Source organism: Cetorhinus maximus, chromosome 3 (genome assembly GCF_964194155.1).
Source record: "Cetorhinus maximus chromosome 3, sCetMax3.hap1.1, whole genome shotgun sequence".
NCBI lineage: Eukaryota > Metazoa > Chordata > Chondrichthyes > Lamniformes > Cetorhinidae > Cetorhinus > Cetorhinus maximus.
This window is the reverse complement of record NC_135881.1, coordinates 134,947,766-134,969,533: the sequence shown is the minus strand read 5'-3', so window position 1 is coordinate 134,969,533 and position 21,768 is coordinate 134,947,766. Positions and strand designations below refer to the sequence as shown.

At 45.2% G+C, this 21,768-nt stretch overlaps 1 protein-coding gene across 1 annotated transcript in view; it reads right to left on the bottom strand.

Annotated features, from left to right (window-relative positions):
* Positions 1–2,108: 2,108 nt before the first annotated feature.
* creb5b (cAMP responsive element binding protein 5b) overlaps positions 2,109–21,768 on the bottom strand; it is a 471,745-nt gene continuing 452,085 nt past the window's right edge. Inside the window, exons 11-12 of the mRNA XM_078539021.1 lie at positions 18,114–18,222; positions 2,109–3,542 (exon numbers count right to left, since the gene is read on the bottom strand). Coding sequence (XP_078395147.1) covers positions 3,379–3,542; positions 18,114–18,222 — 273 coding nt within the window. The 3' untranslated portion in view covers positions 2,109–3,378. The remainder of the gene's footprint in view (positions 3,543–18,113; positions 18,223–21,768) is intronic.

Sequence of the window (21,768 nt, the reverse complement as noted above, 5' to 3'; positions counted from 1 at the left end):
AACTGCCCAGAGTCCCTGTCAAAGTGGATTGTTCATGGTCCATGGAAGGAAAGGACTTGACAGAACAAATTACCTTTTCTCATTCCATACATTCTACTGAAATAGCAATCTGCTCAGGGTGCAGAGCAGCCTTTCAATAAATGTTTCAGGCTTACACATAAGCTAAAGACCGAACACAACCTCTAGGGTCATAAGTGGATATGTGATTCTATTGTAAGTATTTCTGCTGACATTTGACTCTCCCCTTTAAAAGGCATCTCAAACAATCTAGAGTTAAGCACTGTGGATTTCACTCCAGTGTGAAATATTTGTAACTTGTAGATGGCAAATTCTCATTTGGAAGATTATGTTGTTGCCCCTGGTTGGCTCTAGCAATCTTGCCAACTGCTAAGCGTGCACTGAGCAGTCCCACACATCTTGTCCCGGCTCTGTTGCCTGCTTGCTAATCACGTGGTTTCTTTACACGCTTTTTCTTTAAAAATTCTGAAAACATAGTCAATAATTAATTGATCTTTTCTCCATTGGCTAGTGAATTGTTCAAATAGATGGTATAATCTTCACATATTCCCTGTATCCTTCACTTCAGTGTGAGGGAGGTGTCAGCTGTGGCTCAGTCATAGCACCCTCGCCTTTGAATCAGAGGGTTGTGGGTTCATGTCCCATTCCCGGAAACCAAGAACTATGATTGTACTCGAAAGAGTTGCAATCTGTGACTGTTGATAACTCGAAAGAGTTTCACTTCAGTGTGATAATGGTTGTGATCTTTTCAAAATGCCCCTTCTCCAAAGAGAAGTCTAATTTAACCAGTTAAGGGTGACCTTAATCTGATTGGGAGCATCAATTCCAGTGTGACCATTTGCAAAATTCTTTAACAGCATCAGTGTTTGTTTTAAAAAAGAATTAATATCAGAGTAAGATTATATCATATAGTACTTTGAGTAGTTACTTTCCAGTGCTTCAGAGCTTCAACATTTCTGACTAATATATTAAATTAAAACTAGGTTAATACTAAAACCTCACCCCTCCCCCAAGAGGTTACATTATGTTTGGATCAGGATCATTTAGACTGAATCCAATCCCAACGGGTTTGCATTTAGGCTTAGCCTGATTCACTCCATGTGACAGATGGTATTAAATTACCAGTTCAGTGCATGTGTGGAGCTTTTTTCTTCTCTGTAGGGAATGGGTGGAAATTTGCATCAAGGGCTGATGTGAGTCTCCTGGTTTGCAATGTCAATTCAATTGCCAAGAAGTGGACATTTTACTTTAATCTCTTGATAATACACTACTTATATTTGAATATATACTGCAAATTAGCTGAAGAGTCAAGAATACAAATTTGCAACTAGATTTTAACTTTCCAGACTTTTTTGACTACTTGGCATGGTAGATTTTGGTGATATAAGGAAGCCAACAGAAAAAGGCTAAAGAGCTCTTATGCATTCTCCAAGAGACATAGTACGCTCATCAAAATGTTATAGAAGGAAGACTAGGACTGATTCCATGGGAGAAGTTTTAACTTTCTTTGTTTTGTGGGAATGGAGCAAGTGAGAATTTAAAATGGTGCAGTTCCATTTCAAGCACTGTTCCCTCCAGTATCTGACTTTGCCAGTTTTGGCAGTGGATGAGGCACTCACTGAACTCTGCAGCAAGTGGACAACCGGCATTTAAGTGAGGCACGGGAGTTAAAATACTCTTGGGGTGAAACTTAGGCCAGTCACTAACTGCCCTTCTGCTTGTCCACCTACTTTGGGTTAAAATTAACCCCTATGATTGGGGACTCCCAGCAAGAAGTGGCACTCACAGGAAGTGCAAGTAAGGAAATTACACAACCACAGCTCAGAGCTGTAGACCCACAATTTTCTGAACTGCACTGCCTGCCATTGCAGTTCCTTGCTTGGAGGGCCAGACTGCAGAATCAGCCACCATTCCTTCAGTTTTGTGCTATAATTGGTCCACATCACAACAGTATCTAAAATAGGCTCTACTAACACACGTACAATGTTGCTCTGGGTTAGGCAATGGAAGGTGATTCCAGCCTACAAGTGACAGAGCCTACTATTACTGAGGCTACCAAGGTAAATTAAACATCAGCAGGCTGGAATATCAAGCTGTAGCCTTCATTAATAAATGACAATGGAATCGAAGGTGCATTTTACAGTCCACTCACTGAGCCATACAAATTATTGAACTCTTGTCTGTTCTCACTACGTTTCACCTATTATTAAAATGCCAACATGCACAAATTACTTTTAAAATTCTTAATTACCAGCCTTTAGTCTCACACAGTAATAGTATTTTTAAGACATTATAACTATTTTCAATTGTTTCTTGCTGCTTCAAATAAATAGGGATATCTGTTTCTTAAGGGAAATTATAACTAGTTGGCTTTGTATATAGTTTTTCAGTTTGAAAGAAAAGCAGAGAAACAACATAACTGGGAGTACCTTTCCCCTTTCTCTTACCACAGTACATACCAGGATCATATTTAGGTAACAGAATTTGCTCAGACAAACTAGTGTTTGTGTGGATACTGCTGTTGTAGCCTGAATGTATGATTTATAGGGCTGATGTCACAACCTTGTGTCAATAGAAGTATCTAAATACAATGTGGACATGTTTAGTAGATCATTCTTATTGTGAATCTTAAAAGATGGTCTAAGAGTAGATAACCAAAAACTCATATAAACAGAGGAAGTGTGACAGAAAGATAGATTCTTAAGATGTGATACACACCATGAAAATTACAACCTACAATATATTCATCATAATGGCTGATATTGAGATGAGAGTTCAAATGACATCTTGTTTCTCAAATTGAAATAATGTAAATTTCAATATGTTGTGCTGATCGTATTAACTCTTCTTTAATCTCAATTCATAAAGTTTGATTTTCAGTGCAAATAAACAATTTTGAGAAATAGAGGCTGCATTATGTGATATGTCTATAGTATAGGTTGGAGGCTTCCCTTTAGTGATGGCCATACTGTTTGGTGCCTCAATTTAGTTGTTAATTTGCAGGTCATGTTAAATACCTAGATCTTGCCGGTGATAATAGATGGAGACTATATACAAATATATTGTAATAAAATTCAGAAAGTTCAAAAATTCTTAGCAGAACTTTCAAATTGGTACCAGCAAGTTATGAGAAAAGCATTAAAGCATTCCCAAGCTATTAGCACATTAATTGCATATTTCCCTTTTTCATAACTAAAGTAAAAAAAAACTTAGCTTTTTGATAACTATTAAAATGAAAAGCAATTGTCTTTTTTTTCAGAAGTGTATCTAATTCCAGGGTTATGTTGACGTTCCAAAAGTCCTGAACGGAGTGGAAGATTATTTTTCCTCTGCCAGTGCACTCCTGATAGAAGACAGTATTTAGAGGATAGGGTTCAGGTCTGTTCTCTGATTGGCCAGCTGGGTGAGGGTGGAGCTTCCTACAACCTCATTGACGGCAGTCGAAGTGCTAATTGAATTGTGCTGTATGACTTGTTGTTGAGAGCAAGCTGGGATAGGACTTCCTGGCTGACTGTTCTCAGGACCTGGGGGGAAAAAAGCAACAGTCAAAATTAATATTGTTCAAGTCGTGGTTTGAAAGGATTTTTAAAAAAAACATATTCCAAACTGGTCAATTTGCAGCGTATGACACAAAATAGGATATTTAAATATATTCCACCTATCTATTCTTTTAAAAAGCGGCATGTTGAAGCTTTTCATTTTGCACTCATCAGGACACTTAACAAGAATACCAATATAAAGGGAAAGACCCCCAGGTCAGCTCTTTTTGAGAAGGCCAACCATACCTTGTGCCACTTAGGCACTTAATAGGTCAGTGGTGGGCCTTCTCCGTGATCACAAACCCTGGGACAGGAGGCCTCACCTGCCAAGTGCTGATGACCAATCAGAGGCTGGCAGCTCTTCTGTACTCAGCAGTGCCCCCAGGGAGGTAGTGCCTGCTGCCAGTTCTACATTTAACCAAGGCCTTGGATCGAGGAGGGCACAGGTCAGTGATGGTGGAAAGAGAGTCGTGGGGTGGGGGTAGCAGTGGATGGGGTGGAAGGGAGTTGCCAGCAAGGGCAGGAGGTGACTGTCAATGAGCTCCCAACCATCCCCACGCCCCCACCACCATGGTTCCCGATGCCAGGTTCTTTGATCAGATACTGAGTGCCTTTGAATGAGGGGCCCCCCGGAAGTCCGCAAACACAGCAGGGTTTACTTGTCATGCTCCCCACATGACGAGCCCCCCTGCCCACCACCCACCACTGGATTAATAGGAGTGGCAAAACGATGAGGTCCTTAAGTGGGCATTAATTGCCCATTGAAGGGCCTGAATTGGTGGTGGAATGGAAAAGCCATCCCAAGGCCTTCCCACCACAGACTTAATTGAAGTAGAGGCAGGAACCCATGCCCACCATCTTTCCGCCTGATTAAATGCCCCCCTCCCCCATCAAATGCACCACAGGGAATGGCACAAGATTCCCCCCAATGTCAGTGGTGTGGGCGCACGCTTCTGGTGCAAGCAGTGCTGGATGCCATCTTAGGTTGAGTGTGAGCATGGAGGGAGGGAGCCAGTTGATTTGATGCCAGAGTTGCCATTTTGGAGATCAACTGTTCACCCAGTGCCCATTCTTAACCACACACTGCTGAACATGCATTCAACAGCATATTGGTTCTATGTGAAGGTATCAACTACTCTCAGGTTAGCTGCTGATTGAATTCCATTGCTATTGCTGAGTTAGTAGAAGTTTTTGGTAGTTTGTAATGCTATTTAAAGTTGCTGAAGTCTACAAGCGGTGGAGTGGCAGGTTCTAAATGACTTCAAGGATTCTGCTCAGATCACTTGCTTCCAGACAATGATGCAGTAGTTTTTATCTCTCTCGGCCTGCAATGTGACAATATAAGCAGGGGTGAAGGAAAAGGGAAAGAAGGGTTTCTTACACATTGCTACCCCAATGGCTGCTGCATGGCTGGTAGAAGGCTGCTGACTTTCAGTGGAGGAGACTGCTGGTGGACAGGCAACAGCAAAGGCACTGGCAGAGTAGGAGTGGAGGGATGGATGGATCAGGTTCATGCTGCACAGTGCAATGGTCACTTCCCAGAGCAGCCTCTTAGCAGTCCTAGAAATGTGTTGGAGGACTGAATATTGGACTGCTGTGACATCCTGCAAGACCGTTTTAACACCGGTATCCGCTCCTATGATGGCAGCAATCTGAGCCTGCGCGGCATCAAGCTGAAGCACCCAGACATTGGGTGGTTTCTGCTTGTGCTGCAATTCAAGCTGAGTTATTGGTCATCAGCCATGGATGGATCTGCACATGTTCTCATGGAGCTGGCTACTACTTTCATGCTGGAGAATGGACTCCGATCTCTAGTCAAAGCCCTGTGCCAAGCAGTACACCTCCAGATTCCTTAAAATTGATGCAGGGCTTTCTGGCAAGCCTGCCATTGGATCTAGCGTTCCTGTGTGAATACCCATCAGTCTTTTCTGTAGGCCTTTTTGAAGTCCCCACCTGAGTCCTCAACAGCAGAGCTCATGTGCGACCTCGCCCTCTGGGAAGCTGGCACCTGTGTTATCCTTGTTCCCTGCCTTGCCTGTGCCACTTGTGCCTGGTGTGACGCCATGTGAAGATCCCACTTGTGACGACTGGTCCCTGGGCGAGGTCCCCCAATTTGTTATGATCTAGATGAGATACCCCAAATTGTTAGCTTCCGAAATGGGACCTCAATTTTTTAATGCTCCCAGGTGAGGAGGAATTCTTTATTCGACACTCTTGGTTCATTGCAACAAGGTTAATTTAAAAGGGGTCCCTTCCTTTGTAGATATTTTTTCCCAGTCCAAATGTATTTATGGTTTAGGAGGAGCTAATTTAACCAGGCTTTCTTGAGTCAAAGAAAGAGTAAGTTTATTATTTGCTAAATACCCGAGGAAAAGATAATAAAAGATGCAACACACATACACACAGTTCAGAAATGAGAAGTTGAGTCTAAATAAAAATTAAAAAGATATACAAATCAGCCTTTGGCTTCTCCGTGAGGAGTAGATGGCGAAACGTTGTGACCGTTAAGTTGGGTGATTCCAGAGAGCTGACTTTGGCAGTTTAGCAGTTATTTTGGAGACGTTTGGTTCTGCAGGTTAGCTAAAGAAGCTGTTCTAGTTCCTTTTTTGACTGTGGCTTTGCTGATTTTCCCCCAGCAACAGAGAGAGAAAAAGAGCCTTCGCCTTCAAGCTGCAAAGGGGTGCCTAGTCGATGATCTTTTGCTGTGACTCCCACTAGCACACCAGAACTAGAACGCACATATCACGTCTGCAGCTAGCTTTTTAACTCATTTCATTGTGTATTCCTGGAAGGGAAAAAACAAACATGTCTTTCACCCAGAGTCCGTTTTCTTCCAACTCGGATCATTTTCACATTCTAAGGTATAACTCAACAGGAGATGGTTTCTGCTGAGATGTGGTAATCAGTCTCCATTGTCTCCGCAACCACAGGAGGTTAAAGTTCAGTCTTCTGCATTTCATCTCTTCCTTTCAAGTGTCTCTGTCTGAAGTATGCCTTGACACCTTTTTAGGTGCGACATTTCATGTTATCTGTGGACTAGTCGGTCAAGTATAATCCACATAGGAATCTTCCAGAAAGTGATTACTTTACATTTTTAGACATCCTTTGTTCAGTGTCTTTGCTTAAAGTGTCTTTTTTAAAAAAAAACACATCTTCCTTAAAAAGTTCAGTATTCCTGTAAGTAATTTAGGCTGTAGTCCATGTCATGACATACATCTAAATATTCGTATTGCCCGATAGCCATCACCTGATTTATGTGGTGGCTGAAAAGCACATGGTACAATCCTTTTAAGCTATCCTGTAAAGGACACTGCTGTCAGTATCTGAGCTGGTGTCTCCAGGGGTGGGATCATCCCAAATTTGCACTAATTGCGGTAGCGGCCGGCTGCAATAGCAGCTTTTCACACCATATCATCCCAAACCCGTTGCATTAATTATGCATTCCCAGAAACGCCATTTCCATGGCAGGCGGGCTCTCGTTTGCCCACCATGCCATCACCTCGCCGCTTCATCATACCGGGCACCATATTTAAAGTCCAGCCATGAGCACATCTCTCAGTGCTTCCAGCCCACGGCTGCTGCAGAGAAGACACGGCCCTCAAAGGCAAAAAGACTGCAGCCCCCCGGTTCAATGAAGCATCCCTCGAGCGTCTTTTGCACGCAGTGGAGGCTCGCCGTGATGTCCTCTACCTCCGCTCTGGCTGTCGGATGGGCAGCAACCTGACTAATCCGCTTGGGAGGTGGTGGCAGCGATGGTCAGTGCCAACGCCCTGCAAAAGTGGACAGCCACCCAGTGCCGCAAGAGGATAAATGATCTCCTCCGTTCCGCCAAGGTAATTCACTCTTCTCATCACTCTCAACACACACGCTCACAAATCCATCACACATCCATAGGGCCCTCACTCACTGCCAGTTCAAGAGACATCACCATTCACTCTCTCATACACACCTTCATTGTCCTCATCCATGGGACCACTCACCACCTACACATGCCAGGTATACTTATCATCTGGCCTGGCAGGTGTCCTGCTTACACTCTCTCAATCTCTATCTATGCAGGACAAGCTGGCACACAACAACAGGGAGAGGTCGCTTACCGGCGGAGGAATGCCTGAAATCAAGGACCTAATGGACTTTGGAAGCACAGCTATCCAGATGGCCAGCAAGGATCTGGACCAGTCCTGTGCTGATGGTGAGGTCGGTCAGGTGAGGATCCAGCAGTGCAACATCCATCAGACAACCATACTGTGAGTGATGTGTCCTCTTTCACAGGACACTGCCATGCACTAATTATCTCTCCTTGCTTTCACAGGTGTCCATGACCCGGGGCCTTCAATCAAGCCCTGAAGAAACCTCTGAAAAGGAATCTGAAGGCACCCTCCCTGAAGTCCCGTCACAGCGCTCACCCACACCCTCCACCAGCGCAGAGACACAGACCTCGATGGGACCTAGCTTTAGAGTAGCTTCGGGATCACAATCTGGTGAGCACATCACACTTTCTGATCCACAGACAGCGGCAGCAGGGACTCCCCAAGTGTCTGGCACTCGGAGGATGCAGGAGGCCAGAAATTTTCTGAGTCCAAGTCAGATGATGAGCATCTGGACTCGGTCACGTCACAGTTGCTGGAGATGCAAAGGCAAGCTCGGGAACATCAGGGAGGGATGTCCGTTGCACTCCTCAGATTGCAAGGCTCGATGGAAGAGTCCGTCTACCTTCAGGCTGAGGTGATAGCGCCGGCATGCCGATGCACCAAGGTCAACACTGGTAGGATGGCGGCCCCATGGAGACCTTGGTCCAGGACATTGCTCCTGCACTGCTGCACGAGCTGAACTCCATAATTGGCCTCCAACTGTGTGTACACGAGAGGGGTGCCGGGCAGTCCGATCTCACTCCAGCTATCCCTTCTCCTCAAGCAGTCAGCCAGGGGCCCTCAGGCACCCATAGGGAGGAGAATCAACAGATACACTCCCTGGGACCATCCACGCAGGTGAATCCGGGAGTGTCCGGCCTATCTGAAACCCCTCTTTCTGTGACCCCAGTAGCTGCAGCTCCACAACTCGAAGAGGTTGCCACTGCCACACAGCAGGTCCCTGAAACCAGGCCGGGGCCCTCCAGGTCTCAGCCCTCCACAAGACGCACGTCGAGGTCATCACAGACATGGCGTAGCAGTCAGCAGGCTGCCTCCACCTCCACTGTGCATGTCCAGGCCGCACCAAGATGTAGCGGCAGGGTTAGGACAGTTAAGGAGAATTAGTTGCACAGCCTGGGCATGGGTGTTAATCACTTGCACATAATGTTCACTATTGTCAATAAACTCCCAAGAATGTCTCCCTGCCTATGGCTCCTTGTTCTGTTGAGCAGTGTTCATCTCACTCAGATGTGAAACCTTTCTGCACAAGATAAAGGCAAGTGTCTCAGTCCAGGGCCTCTTCCCTGTGCTTTATACAGCCTTCAGACCAAAGTGACGGCCCAACCTCTCACCCCCGGAAACATTACTGATGCCTGCACCTAGATGGTGCTGGTCATTGCTGCCAGAATGTTGTGAGCAGACATCACAGAGTTCCGTCATTCTCTCTGTGTGCTCTCAGGTGTGGCTTTAAGATGGGGCTGGCCTGCATCTCTTCAGCATCTGTGACCAGTGACGCTGTGCTTCTGAAGGGGTCAGGTGCTCCTGAAGGGGTCATTTGCTGAAGGTGGACAAAGGATCAGATGCTTTTAAAGTTTCATGGCTGCATCTCTATGATATGACCCTGATCACAGAGCTCAAGCGAGCTGCCCTAGGCCAGACAGGAGTCGTACATTCTCAGAGGATATGTGAAGATCTATGGAGTGTCCTCACTGCATGTTGTCATCATCTTCCTGCAATTGAGCGACTATTAGGTCCTCTGTTGCATCTCCACGACAGGAGCATTTTCATAGAGTGTATGTGTGTTGCCATAAGCCAGGCTGGAGTCAAACATTCATTGATGAAATGTGAGAATCTTATGGTGTCTCCTCAATGCATGTGGTCATCATCCTCCACAAATCTAACAGCTATGAGGGCCTCCCAAGCGCGCCTGCCTCGTCTGGCCAATGCAAGGGCCTCATCGCTGTCATCATTGTCTTCGAGGACCTCCTCACCCTGATCACCATCGACGTCCTCCTCACTGGAGGAGACCTCCAGCTCCTCCATCTCCTCCTCAGCCAGCTCCTCTCCCCGTTGCAGCACCAGGTTGTAAAGGGCACAGTGGGCGACATCGATCAGTGACATCCTCTGTGGATAATATTGCAGGGCTCCACCAGACTGGTCCAGGCACTGGAACCTCATTTTCAGCATCTCAATGGTTTGCTCCACCGAGTTGTGAGTTGCAGCATGAGCTTCATTATAGCGTCACTCTGCTGCAGTCTGAGGCCACTGCATGGGTGTCATCAGCTACATCCTCTGTGGGTAGCCCTTGTTCCTGAGGAGCCACCCCTGCAGCCTCTTTGGGCCTTCAAAGACGTCAGGGATCTGTGACTGACTGAGGATGTAGGAGTTGTCCATACTCCCTAGAAATCATGCGCAGACCTTCAGGATGTGCTTGTGGTGCACATTCAGCGAATTGAATCCCTTGCAGTTGGCATAGTTGACCACATGTGGTGATAGAGATCCAAGCACCACGTGAGTGCAGTCAATGATGCCCTCCACCTGTGTGAAGCCCAATATCAGGGCAAATCCAATCGCTCTTGCATCCTGGCTGTCCTGGTCCCAGGTGAAATGCACAAAGTTGTGTGCCCTCGCGAAGATGGCATCCGTGACCTCATGGATGCATTTGTGGGTGGAGTTTGTGATATCCCATAGAGATCACTTTTGGAGCCCTGAAAGGAGCTACTGGCATAGAAATTGACCATCACTGTCACGGCCACTGGCAGTGGATGCCTTCCATGCCCATGTGGCACCAAATCCTGTGGTAGCTGGCAGATGTGACCGACTAGTTCCCTAGACATGTGCAGTCTTCAGCGACACTGGTTCTTGGTCATCTGCAGGAATGAAAGGTGGCATCTATAGACCCTGGGTGTCACTAGGTGCCAATCACCCTTCTTCCAGAAAGTGTTGTGCCTCCCTCTGCGTTGTCAGGTGCCTTAGTAGCTGTCTTCTCCATCGTCTTCACTCTCTGTACGCCACAAGGCATACAGCTAGTTCACCAGGCTCCATGATCCTGATGTACTCCTCCTGCAGGTGAAAAGAAAGAGACTTGTGCATTAGCTTGGGTGTACTAGGAACCTCTCTTGGTTAAGTCTGAAGGCTCCTTAACGCATCCAGGAGAATGTTGGCCACTTGGATGGTCAGAGACTAATGCGCTTCATGGCTGCCTGAAACCCCACCTTCCTCTGCCCCACTTCACCTGACTGATTGGCAGCAGCTTTGCCTACTGGACTGCATGCTGTGCTCTCAGCCTTGGCGCAGGCATTCTCCTAATCCACGCTGCAAAGTTGTTAGCTTGAACCATGGGGGAGACTGATCCGGGATGATGACATTGCAAGGGGCTGTGAGTGCCTCCACCAGTGACTGCTCCACAGCCAGCTTTAGCAAGGAGATTGTACAACACACCCAGTCGTCCAACTGTTCTGCAGTCCACTAAAATGTTCATTAGTTTGCAGTCTATGCCCGAGGGGTGAAAAGCTCTGGAGCACTTGGTGGCGCTTTGATGCCTCTGCGTTGCTTGAGTGGGCAGATAAGCTAGGGGCCGACTCCAATCATATCAATGTGGCTGTGCCTGAACTGTGTCAGCTACCTTCAACTGCATGGCAGCCCTTCCCCCCACCCCCCACAATGTCGCCTCAACCACAGGGCAGCCTTTGACCCCACCACTCCCCCAACACGCTTGAACCTTGAATCCAACAGGTGTCCCTTGCGAATGCTCCGCAATGTTACTGTGCACTCACCTCTGAGTTCCCCTCAAAGGGCGGCCCGCCATGTGCATGCCTTTTAATGCTGTTGTGAAACACGTTGGTGTGGGCGGACAATCCAATGGGGAGGTTGGGGGTGGTGGGGGGGGGGGGGGGGGGGGGGGGGGGGGCATGACTCTGGCGGGCTAGCCTTATAATGACATGCTGATGTATTACACTGAGGTTCCAGACATCCGAAGGTGGTAAACACGGCCCGCCATCAACAGGCTGAGCCGACGATCACAAACTCATTTCACAGTGTTGTGAAACCGATTTTTGAACTTCTCGCCATTTTGTCCGCTTACGTCATGGAACACGTCCGATACCAGTGGGCATAGACAATTCTGCCCCAGGTCTGAGAGTGAGGGAAAGGTGTTTCTTCTTTATTACTCACTTTCTGTGCCTCTACCTCTTTCTCTTGCTCCAGTGGCTAGCCAGGTTGCAGTTCTTATATATTTGAGGCGTACAGCAGTGTCAAGTAGCTAAATCTATGAATGTTAAATATGAATTGTGATGGATAGAGATTGCTGATAGCTGAGTGTGGTGCCTTGAGCAACGTGTGAGGCCAGTGGTGCAGTTCATAGGATATGGCATTTGAAGATGCATTCACTTACTTTGACCATTCTTGTGAGATCTTTGAACTTTTTCAGCATCCAGGTTGTCGGGGCCTACACTCCTGGCATTGGCTGACACAGTTATCTGATTCCACTGACTTCACAATGTCTGTTCAGAGGAACTCCTAGTCACCTGTGGATATGGGACATTTCTTGTCCTCTCCACCTCCTGCACCAAGGCCTCTAGAGCAGCATCTGAGAATCTTGAAGTAAGGTCTCTCTCCTGTTGTGTCATAGTCACTCTTGTTCCAACCAGAATGCACTTCCACTTCTTTAGTACTTTACTGCATCTTGCTGTCACTGACAGAATGTATCCGTTCTTTTGCTGTCTGTAATCAGTATGTTCTGTATGGAAACAGGTGTTTTTTCTTACCCTTGGAGTGTTTATTACAATTAAATAATTAAGCAGCAAACTTTTGTGAATTTAAAATAATGACGATTATTTATTCTCATACACTTAACCCTGAATTAACACACTGTCTCTCACACACAGTCTCATGCACATACAAAGATTGGATACAGATAAAGATACAGATTACAGTTACTTCAGTCTCTGATTTATAATTTCCGGTCTCCCATGTGGTAGACCTGTGGTTTCTAGAATGGGTTTGATGATTTAAAGTTCAGGTGAGGATCTTGTAAAGCAAAAGGTTCACAGCAGGTTGCGGAAATTCTTGTAGTTGAATATCTGGGAGGTTAGTTCTCAAGTCAACTTTGAAACTGGATCAGGACCTTGGCTGCTTGATGACTTGCAACTAATTTCATAGTCTCGTTACTAGGCTGGTTAACGACTAATGGATCTTAAAAGGCAAAGGTGATACTGCCTTTTTCTGCAGTTGCTGCATCTGTGGTGTTTTTCTGCAGACTACCTTGGTCTCATTAGATAAGTCTTTATATAGAGTCTTTAGATTGGGCTGAATTTTATGCCCTGCAGACGGGCACGCGCCCAGCCCGATCGGGCGTAAAATCACGGGAGAAGACCTCGGGCGAGCATCCAAACGTCATTGTGCACTTGCGCGATACTTTGCTTGGCGGGTGCGTGCAAAAAGTCGGAGCGTGCCCACTGACAATTAAGAGGGAAATTATGCCCATGAACAGCGCAATTGTTTCCCATTTTTTGTGGCCCGTCTAACCTTACGGTTGGTGGACGGGCAAATTGGCCAGGTGGCCTTTCCATTTTTCATCAAACCTCAGCCAAGGATGGGATGAAATTTCTGTTATGAAATAAAATAAAAATATCTGCGGACAGCATTTTTATCAGCTATATTTTCAGGTGATTGATTGTGATGCATGGAAATTTTTTTGCAGCTTCTTAAACCTTTATTTGAGCATTTTCAGGTCTGCAGCTCCCTGAGGCAGCTGTCTGCCTTCAGGGAGCTTTCTTGCGACGCTCACCCACATCTGTAGAAACTTCATCACCTGCCCTCACCCCGGCAGCGCTGAGCTTTTCAGCGCGTGTTTCACGCTGGCTGGCCGTTAATTGACCAGCCAGCGTGAAATCGCAGATGGGGGTCGATCGCGGTCGGGGGCCCGTTTCCCAACTGCTCCTGAGCCCGCCAATAGCTCCCACCCGCCAAAGGTAAAATTCAGCCCATTATCTCAAGCCAGTTTTGATCATCTGACCAATACTGGCATCATCCAACCAGAGTGGTATGGAAGTCTAAAGCCATCACTACACAATAGGAGATAGATGGCAGTCTTCCACACTCAACTTATGGGTAATTGGCCTTGTCAGATTCTTTGATATAATTGCAAATTAAGTCTAGGAGTCCATTGACTCTGTGTTTTGAGTAAGTTTCAAACAATGGCAGGCATGAATTCCACAGAGGGCTATCTGGATATGTCCATTCCAGTGGCGAGTCTCCCCACAGGGTGATGCAATTAGAACTTTCTGGAAGCTTAACAGTCTGTATTGAATAAGCAAAAGTCACCTGATCACTCGGCAGCCATATTCACAGTTTGTCGTTTTAAATAAATAAAAGACAGTTCCAAAAGTTTCCATATGAGTGCAGTCCATGTTTAAAGTTATCAATATGACATGCCTTTACTGGGCATGATCCTACAATCATTTAAATGAGCAGGCAGCATGAAGTTTGTGTACTGCCTGCATCAGAAGCAACAGACGCGGGTTAATTGTGCATTGCGATTCCAGATTTGGCTCATTTGCTCCAATGAATTCAAATCCTGGTCAAGCCCTTAATTCTGTCATGCGTTTTGGGGGCTATCGAATTTTGCCCCTACTTGCTTTTATATCAAGTAAAATTAGGCTTGATAATGGATACAAAGGGTGAAATTCCTACCTTCACCTCCCAAATTCACAGAACAGAACATTTATGGGATCCCAAATTCAAGAAAGGGCAGGTTCCCTGGGAACCCCATCTCTATGTGCACCATATTGTGTGTTTCCTCCTTGTGCATGGATATTTTTGTTTTCTTTAAGAAAAGAGAACACGTGCTTATATTTTGTGTAGTTACTGTACAATTTTGCCACAAGGTACATACAAGAGAATACATTGGTTATATGAAGAACTGTTGATAATGGTTGTGCGCATAATGGGAGTTTCATATTATTTGAGGGCTGGGATAATTTGATGACAGTCCCTGGAGTTTTGCTGAGTCAAAGGGATATCAAGGGTTTTGCCTACTTCTAAGGCAGGCTTTCTGGCCTTTTGTGAGGTGCTGGCAGTGTATTGTTAATTTATGGATTCATTCTGATCTTGGGAGTTTGGGTATTTTTGGAAGGTATATGAGTTATGTGGCCTGCTAGGAAAGAGTACCATACTGTCTGATACTTTTTGGCTACCTAGTAGAGCCCATGTATTTATTACCTGCTCTGACTAATACATGACCCATTGATGTTGTGGGGAAAATTGAATTTCATCACAGTGGGACAAATGCATTTTCTTACTATGACAATTACCTGTGTAGTTCTGGGGAAGGAATGTTTCTCTACAGTGGGCAGGGCCAGCAGGCACAGGTTAAGATCTACAGATTCTGAGGTCCATCATGATTTTAATGCCTACCCAGACTGCTGCCCAAAATGGTTGAATATGGGGATTTATTAATATAAACATGAATATAAATGTAATGTGTCCTCTAGTCACAGTCCTTCCTACAACCACATGTCAGGTAGGGTGTAATTTGTGAATGTGAGAAATATCTGCAGGGTGTGCTTTGCTCAATACACTATTATGAAGTGGCCCCTGTACATTGTATATGTGAAAGTATGCTTCCATGCCTCACCATTTCTTATCTGTTAGCTTACTGTGTAAGACCCATGTCAGGCCCTGTTCAAGCATTCTGCCATGTTTTAACATGTACAGAGGTAGGGGGGCAAAGGTACAATTCCAGAAGTGCAAGTTCATTTTTTTGTAGCTCAGTCAGGTTCTGAAGGAAATACTTAATTTGAATATAGCTTTGATTGAGTTGTATTGGAGAAGGTCGCATTTGCCTGCACATTGGGAACTCTAGTCCTTTATTCATTGTTCTTCTTGGCAGTGGGCACTGTGGATCTGAGGTAGTTGTGCTCTGGATGACTGTCAGAAAGCTTTATGGTCCTCTGTGTATGCTATGTTGTGATCCAGGGTCATTTTCTGTGGTGGGTACTCATGTTGTGCTGGCCCTGTCACTGTCTCAGAATCATTCTTGAGAGTTGTAGGACCTGGTGCCACATGGGTAGCACTAGGCTTTAGTCTACAATGGTAACTGAAGTAGCCATTGGATTGATGAAGCGGGGGCAGGGTAGCAAAGTTTCCTGGGTCATAACTCAGGAGTTGCAAAGGAAATTTATTGGTTTTGCAGCCACTTTCTTTGGGATCACGGTTCAGGGAAGGGTGTACATTCTGTTCTCCTTATTGGCTTTTTAGGTTTTGTTGGGGTGACTTCAGTCAGAAATTGGCATTCATGTATGGAACTATCACATTAGTACATAAGTGCACAAGGGAAAGACAATGTTTTGCACATGTCTAGCTGTGTGTTATTGGAAGAGCTCTATGTGAACTATACAAAAGTAGGTAAAATTTGAGTTTTATCAATGTAAACCATTAAATGTACTGCCTGGATTGATCCTTAATAAATGAAAAATCAATAAAAACTGAAACATCAAATAGCTGCACTAATATTGAGTTGCTGTGATCTGATTCAACTGTTTGTAAAATGAGTTGACAAAAAGACTTCAAAATAGTTGAGTCCCCTCTTCAATGGTGGAAATGCAGTGCAGCAGGATCCTCAGCCGCTAGCAGAAAAGGATGTTGACCCTTTCCAAAGGTGTGAGGATGGAATGATTTAAATAAGAGGATGAGTGCTCTGTACATGCATGGTTGCATCACTGACTGCCAGCCGGAAAAGCAAAATTGAACCCCGCTGCTCCAATGGGGAAGTTAAAGGCCCTGAAGGACCAAGCATTTTTCACCTATCAATCCAAATCCAATCCTCTGTAATTTAATATCTAGTCCGGATTAATATTTTTGGGCTTTTGGGATGCCCAGCAATGAGCTTTTGTCAGATGCCAGAAGGTGTGGCTTCTGCTGGGCCTTTGAGGGGTCATATTTGATGGAATTACAGGGATAGTCTGAGAACATCCACAAAATAGGCTCTCAAAGCAGTCTTCAAGGAGGGAGAGAGAGCAGAAGACCTGCTGTCTCTGAACTGGATTTGGGTTAGATAGCTACTGAAAATATTAAAATTTTGTGGAATTCCAAAACAATAAAAGTGAATTTTCAGTTACATTTTGGGTTTGTACTTGAGATTTTCAAATGTTATAAAGCTCAGCCAAAATGACTTTCGGGTGCAACCCGTCCCTCTATAGATTCATGTGCTTTTGATATTGGGCTGGATTTTACAGGGCGGGGGTGGGGTGGGGATGGGTTACATACTGCTCCACTCCCCCACACCCCCAGAAAAAATATCAGTCCTGACTAGACCGACATTAAGTAAGGCCGTCCCGCAGTGCTAACCTGCTCCTGGTGGCCTTAAGGAGAGGTTGAGCCTCGCAGTGCCAAAACTCAGTAGTGGACACTTCTGGAACTACAAGTGGACAACATGGATTCCAGAGAGACAATAAATCCAGCAGTATCGGATGAATAGGATTGGGAGCATAGGGTGGGATTGAGGTGAGTGGGGGATGATGGTTTTAGTAGCCAGGCAGGAAGTGACAAGGTGGGGGGGGTGGGGTTAACATCTTGGGGTTTGTCCCCAATGCACAAGGGGATGAAGGATGTACCCCCCAACCACCACCCCCCCACCCCGCCCACTTCCTTTCTGCCTTTTAAGCAGTTGGGTTTAAAAATAAGCCTACTCCCGCCCGCCTGCCTATGCCAGCCATATTACGGTGTGGGCAGCATAATATTTGGGTCAATTGGTTTGTTAATGAGCTCATTTGCCTGTTAACAATCTATTTAAAAATAGTGGGAAGGCTGCCGATTTCAGCACCCGCTCACCTACCATTTTATGGGGAATGGGTCAGGGGTGGGTGGAAAGCAGTGGGACTGGTCTCCTGTCATATTTTACATGCCATCCCCCCACCGCCCCCTGACCCCACCACCACCACTCAGATCACACCCAGCAGGGTCGGTAAAGTCCATCCCATTATTACAGAGATTTGTTTACTTGTAGTCTCTACTTCTGTCCATGCATACTAGAATCTTTGGATTTAAAATTTACAAAACAGAGAACCATACATTACAAAAATTACTGAGTGGTCTTAAAACATGAGACTTAGCAAAATTATACACTGATTCATGCTGTAACAATCACTATTTATTAGCACTCCAATCTATTATTGAAATACTTGAATATATCACAAAGACCCACCATTCAAAACCTGTGGGGATAATTTTCAACTTACCACTGGAGCATGAACTAATGTTGCAGGTCAGGTGCTCATCATAGGTGCCTCTCAATTCTCCTTTCCATCGATTTCAATGGAAAATTGGGACGTCAGCAAATCTGGTTTTATGCTTCAGTGGTAAGTTGAAAATTTCTTCCAGTGTGTTTAATTTTGGTTTTTTGGGCTTTTTGATGCATTTTACTTACTTAGGTAGCTTTGTGATTCCTCTTGCATTGTTGTGATTGGACAGTCTTTATGTGTCAACAACAGTTGCTTCAGCTGTGCCACCTCATTCTTCAAGAGGGAGACCTCATTCTGTGGACACATTTTACAAATGGGAAAATCATTCGGAGCTTTTCCCTCCAAAGGCCCGGGTTCAATGTTGGATTGAAACATTGGGGATACTTTAACCCCCAAAGCTGGTGGGTTTCAGTCATGTGGGAAGAAAAATGCAAGTCTCAAAAACAAAACCCACATCAATTTTAATGGAACAGGAAACGGATTCCAAAAATGTTAATCAGATCCTGTTGTTAAACTCATCAGGACATGAGGGGAAAAGGATTCCTCCAGGTTTCCTGACCGCAAAACAGCACCTTGTCTCGTACTCCCTCACTGTCTCCCTTTAAATATCAGGGTCATTATACCTGCTGTATAAAAAGATCCTGTGCGGATTGAACTTTGGTAGTCACTCATGGGTCTGGCCTCATAGGCCAAAAATACTCGATGCTGCCTGAAATTGAATATTTCTTCCCCAGCATTAACAACTAAAAAAAACCTTGTATTTTTATAGCACTTTTCAGGACCATTGGACTTCTCAAAGCACCTTACAAGAGATGAAAAAAGCAGAGGAAAAAAATCTTTTGCTGCATAAGCCATGTCAAATTTTTGATGCAGATTGATTGTAGGACTAGATGTTGCTAAAATGTATTAAAAGAAGCTGATTCACCTGGTTCAGAATGATCAAAAAATAAAAATTCCAATTAAATGGACACTGCTACTTATAAAAATACTACAGAGTGCATATGGAAACACTTGTCCAATGATGGCTTTGCAATAATTGTGGCTCACTTTGTAGCACTCCTACTTCTGAGTCACAAGGCTCTGGGTTCAGAGACGCACTCAGTGCTAGAGGTGCTGTCGACTGGGTGAGATGGTAAAAAAAGGCCATCTGCCTGCTCTGGTGGATGTAAAATATCCCATGGCACTATTTTGAAGAAGAGCAGGGGAATTATCCCTAGTGGCCTGACCAATATTTATTCATCAATCAACATCAAAAAAACAGATTATCACATTGCTGTTTGTGGGAGTCTGTGTGCAAAATTGGCTACTGCATTTCCTGCATTACAACAGTGACTACACTCCAAAAGTACTTCATTGACCATAAAACACTTTGAGATGTCTGGTAGTTCTGAAAAGCACTATATAAATGCAAATCTTTCTTTTTACATGTAAAAGGGCCTAGACTTTTGTGGAGTAGGGGAGGTTCCTCGGATTATCTAAAACTGTGCTGGGCATCCGGATCTGGAAGTCAGACTCCCATTTCCAATGGATTCTATTTCACCAGAAGGCGAAATGGGGACAGGATGTGACTCACACATGGGGAAACCTGACCTTCACAGGGCCATTTGAACTCAGTGCTGAGATCAAACAGACGCCCATTTTCGCTGGAACAAGGGCCTTATCCCGCAGTGTATCCTTATCCTGTAAGGGGAGGCAATGGCATAGTGGTATTGTCACTGGACTAGTAATCCAGAGACCCAGGGTAATGCTCTGGGGACACAGGTTCAAATCCCACAGCTGATGATAGAATTTGAATTCAATAAAAAATCTGGCATTAGAAGTCTAATGATGACCATGGAACCATTATCAATTGTAGTAAAAACCCATCTGGTTCACTAATGTCCTTTAGGGAAGAGAATCTGCTGTCCTTACCTAGTCTGACCTACATGTGAATCTAGGCCCACAACAATGTGGTTGACTGTTAAATGCCCTCTGAATGAGGTCAGTTAAGGATAAGCAATAAATGCTGGCCTAGCAAGCCATGTCCAATGAATAAAAAGAGTTACTTTCTTTTAAAAGAGTAGACATAAATGTTTGTGAAGGGTGGATAAAGTCTGTGGAACTGTCAAGCTAAATCCCCTGCCCTTTAAATTTTGAAAAAAAAACAGCCAGCCAATGTCTCTGAGTTGAAAAAAAAGATGTTTGTTGACATAACCCTAAGTGCTATCATTATAGCATTATTACTGCTTGACTGCTTCCATAACCTATCATTAAGTGCAGAGCTATATATTCACAGTTGGATTGGCACCTGCAAAAGGTTATTAAAAGATTAGCTTTCTTTGATGTGGATTATGAATACAAATGTTTGTTTTTATAGATGATTAAGTACTTGAGGGCATTTAAATGCATTGAATGGGCTTTTATGAATGAATTTTTTTATATATATAGTGAAGACTGTAATAGATACTTTGAACTCCATTTTGTTTCAGCATGGGTCTGCCCATGGTGGATACTGGGTAAGTTAGCATGGAGGGAGCAAGGGCAAAGCATGGTGGGTAGACTGACATGGATTGGCATGAGTTGGTACTGAATTGACATAGCGACTATAAGAGGCCATGGGAATGAGTCGGGGCATGAGTTGGCACTAAGTTGACTTGGGGACTATGACAGGCCATGGGGATGTGCGGGGGGGGGGGGGGGGGGGGTCACATGTTGGCACGAAGTTGACTTGAGGGCTATTAGGGTCCATGGGGATGAGTGGAGGGGCATGGGTTAGCATGAGTTGGCATGGATGGGAGATGGCGAGTGGGTGCGGGGTAAGTGAGAGCTAGAGGGCCTAATGTTGAACAACACAAGTGGGACGATATCTCAGAGAACTGAGACGGGCCTATTAACCAGCCTGCCTCTGTAATTGACAGTCCCTGTGGGTGCCTCCTATTTGCGTCTGGATGCGGTGGGCTCAACTCCATCCAGCACCCACCCCCCACCAGAACAAAGATCCTGCAATTCGGTGCACTTTCCTGAGGCAGGTGTGGTGAGCTGGGAAATTTCCCAACTCTGCAGACCCAGCTTGGGAGTGAAAATCCATGCCAAGGAGTCCTACACAATGAAGTTGGGAGAGATTCCTGTCAGTGGGAGACGTGCATCAGCTTGAGGACCTGGCTTCATTTCAATGCTCTTGGTGAGTAGCAGGCCCTAAAAGATGTCTCACTGTAGGCCCCAGCTCCGGGCTGGCACAATCGGGCGTTCAAAATGCTAAGGCAACCAGGTAGGTCCAAGGATAGGGAACTGACCATGGAGGGGATAGCCTGTGATGCCAGCGGGCAACAGTATTCTTGTGAAACACACGTGTCATTTTGTACTTAGCTTTTTCAGCCTTTTCTGCCATTTCTGCTTTGCCACCTGGTATAACTGGACAGAGCATGAATGGCACATGTTCTGCTCAATTGTAACAGAGTTGTTTCAGATGCATGTCATAAGGCACCAAGTTAGATGTAGTAATGAGGCGCTCACCTGATACAGCCCGGTTCTGGGGTGCCCAGCAGAAGTCCTTGGACAATCTGGCAGCAAGAAGCATCAGAATAGAAGCTAGGTGACAAGTGCAGCTCAGCTATTGTGAAGCTATTAGTGCAGTGTTCTTGCCAGGCAGCTTGAGTTAAAATTGGTCCTCCTGACTTTATGGCCCCAATATTGACAAGGAGCGTGGGTGCGGATGGGAGCTGGGCAGGGGTTATGGACAGGAAACTCAAAAGTATGGGTTTCCCAAACATTCTGACTGCTTGCCTTCTAATTCTATTCTCCAGGTTTCCTATCTGACAGCCAGCCTGATTGACTGTCTGGCTGCCTGTTAGCCAGGAAAGC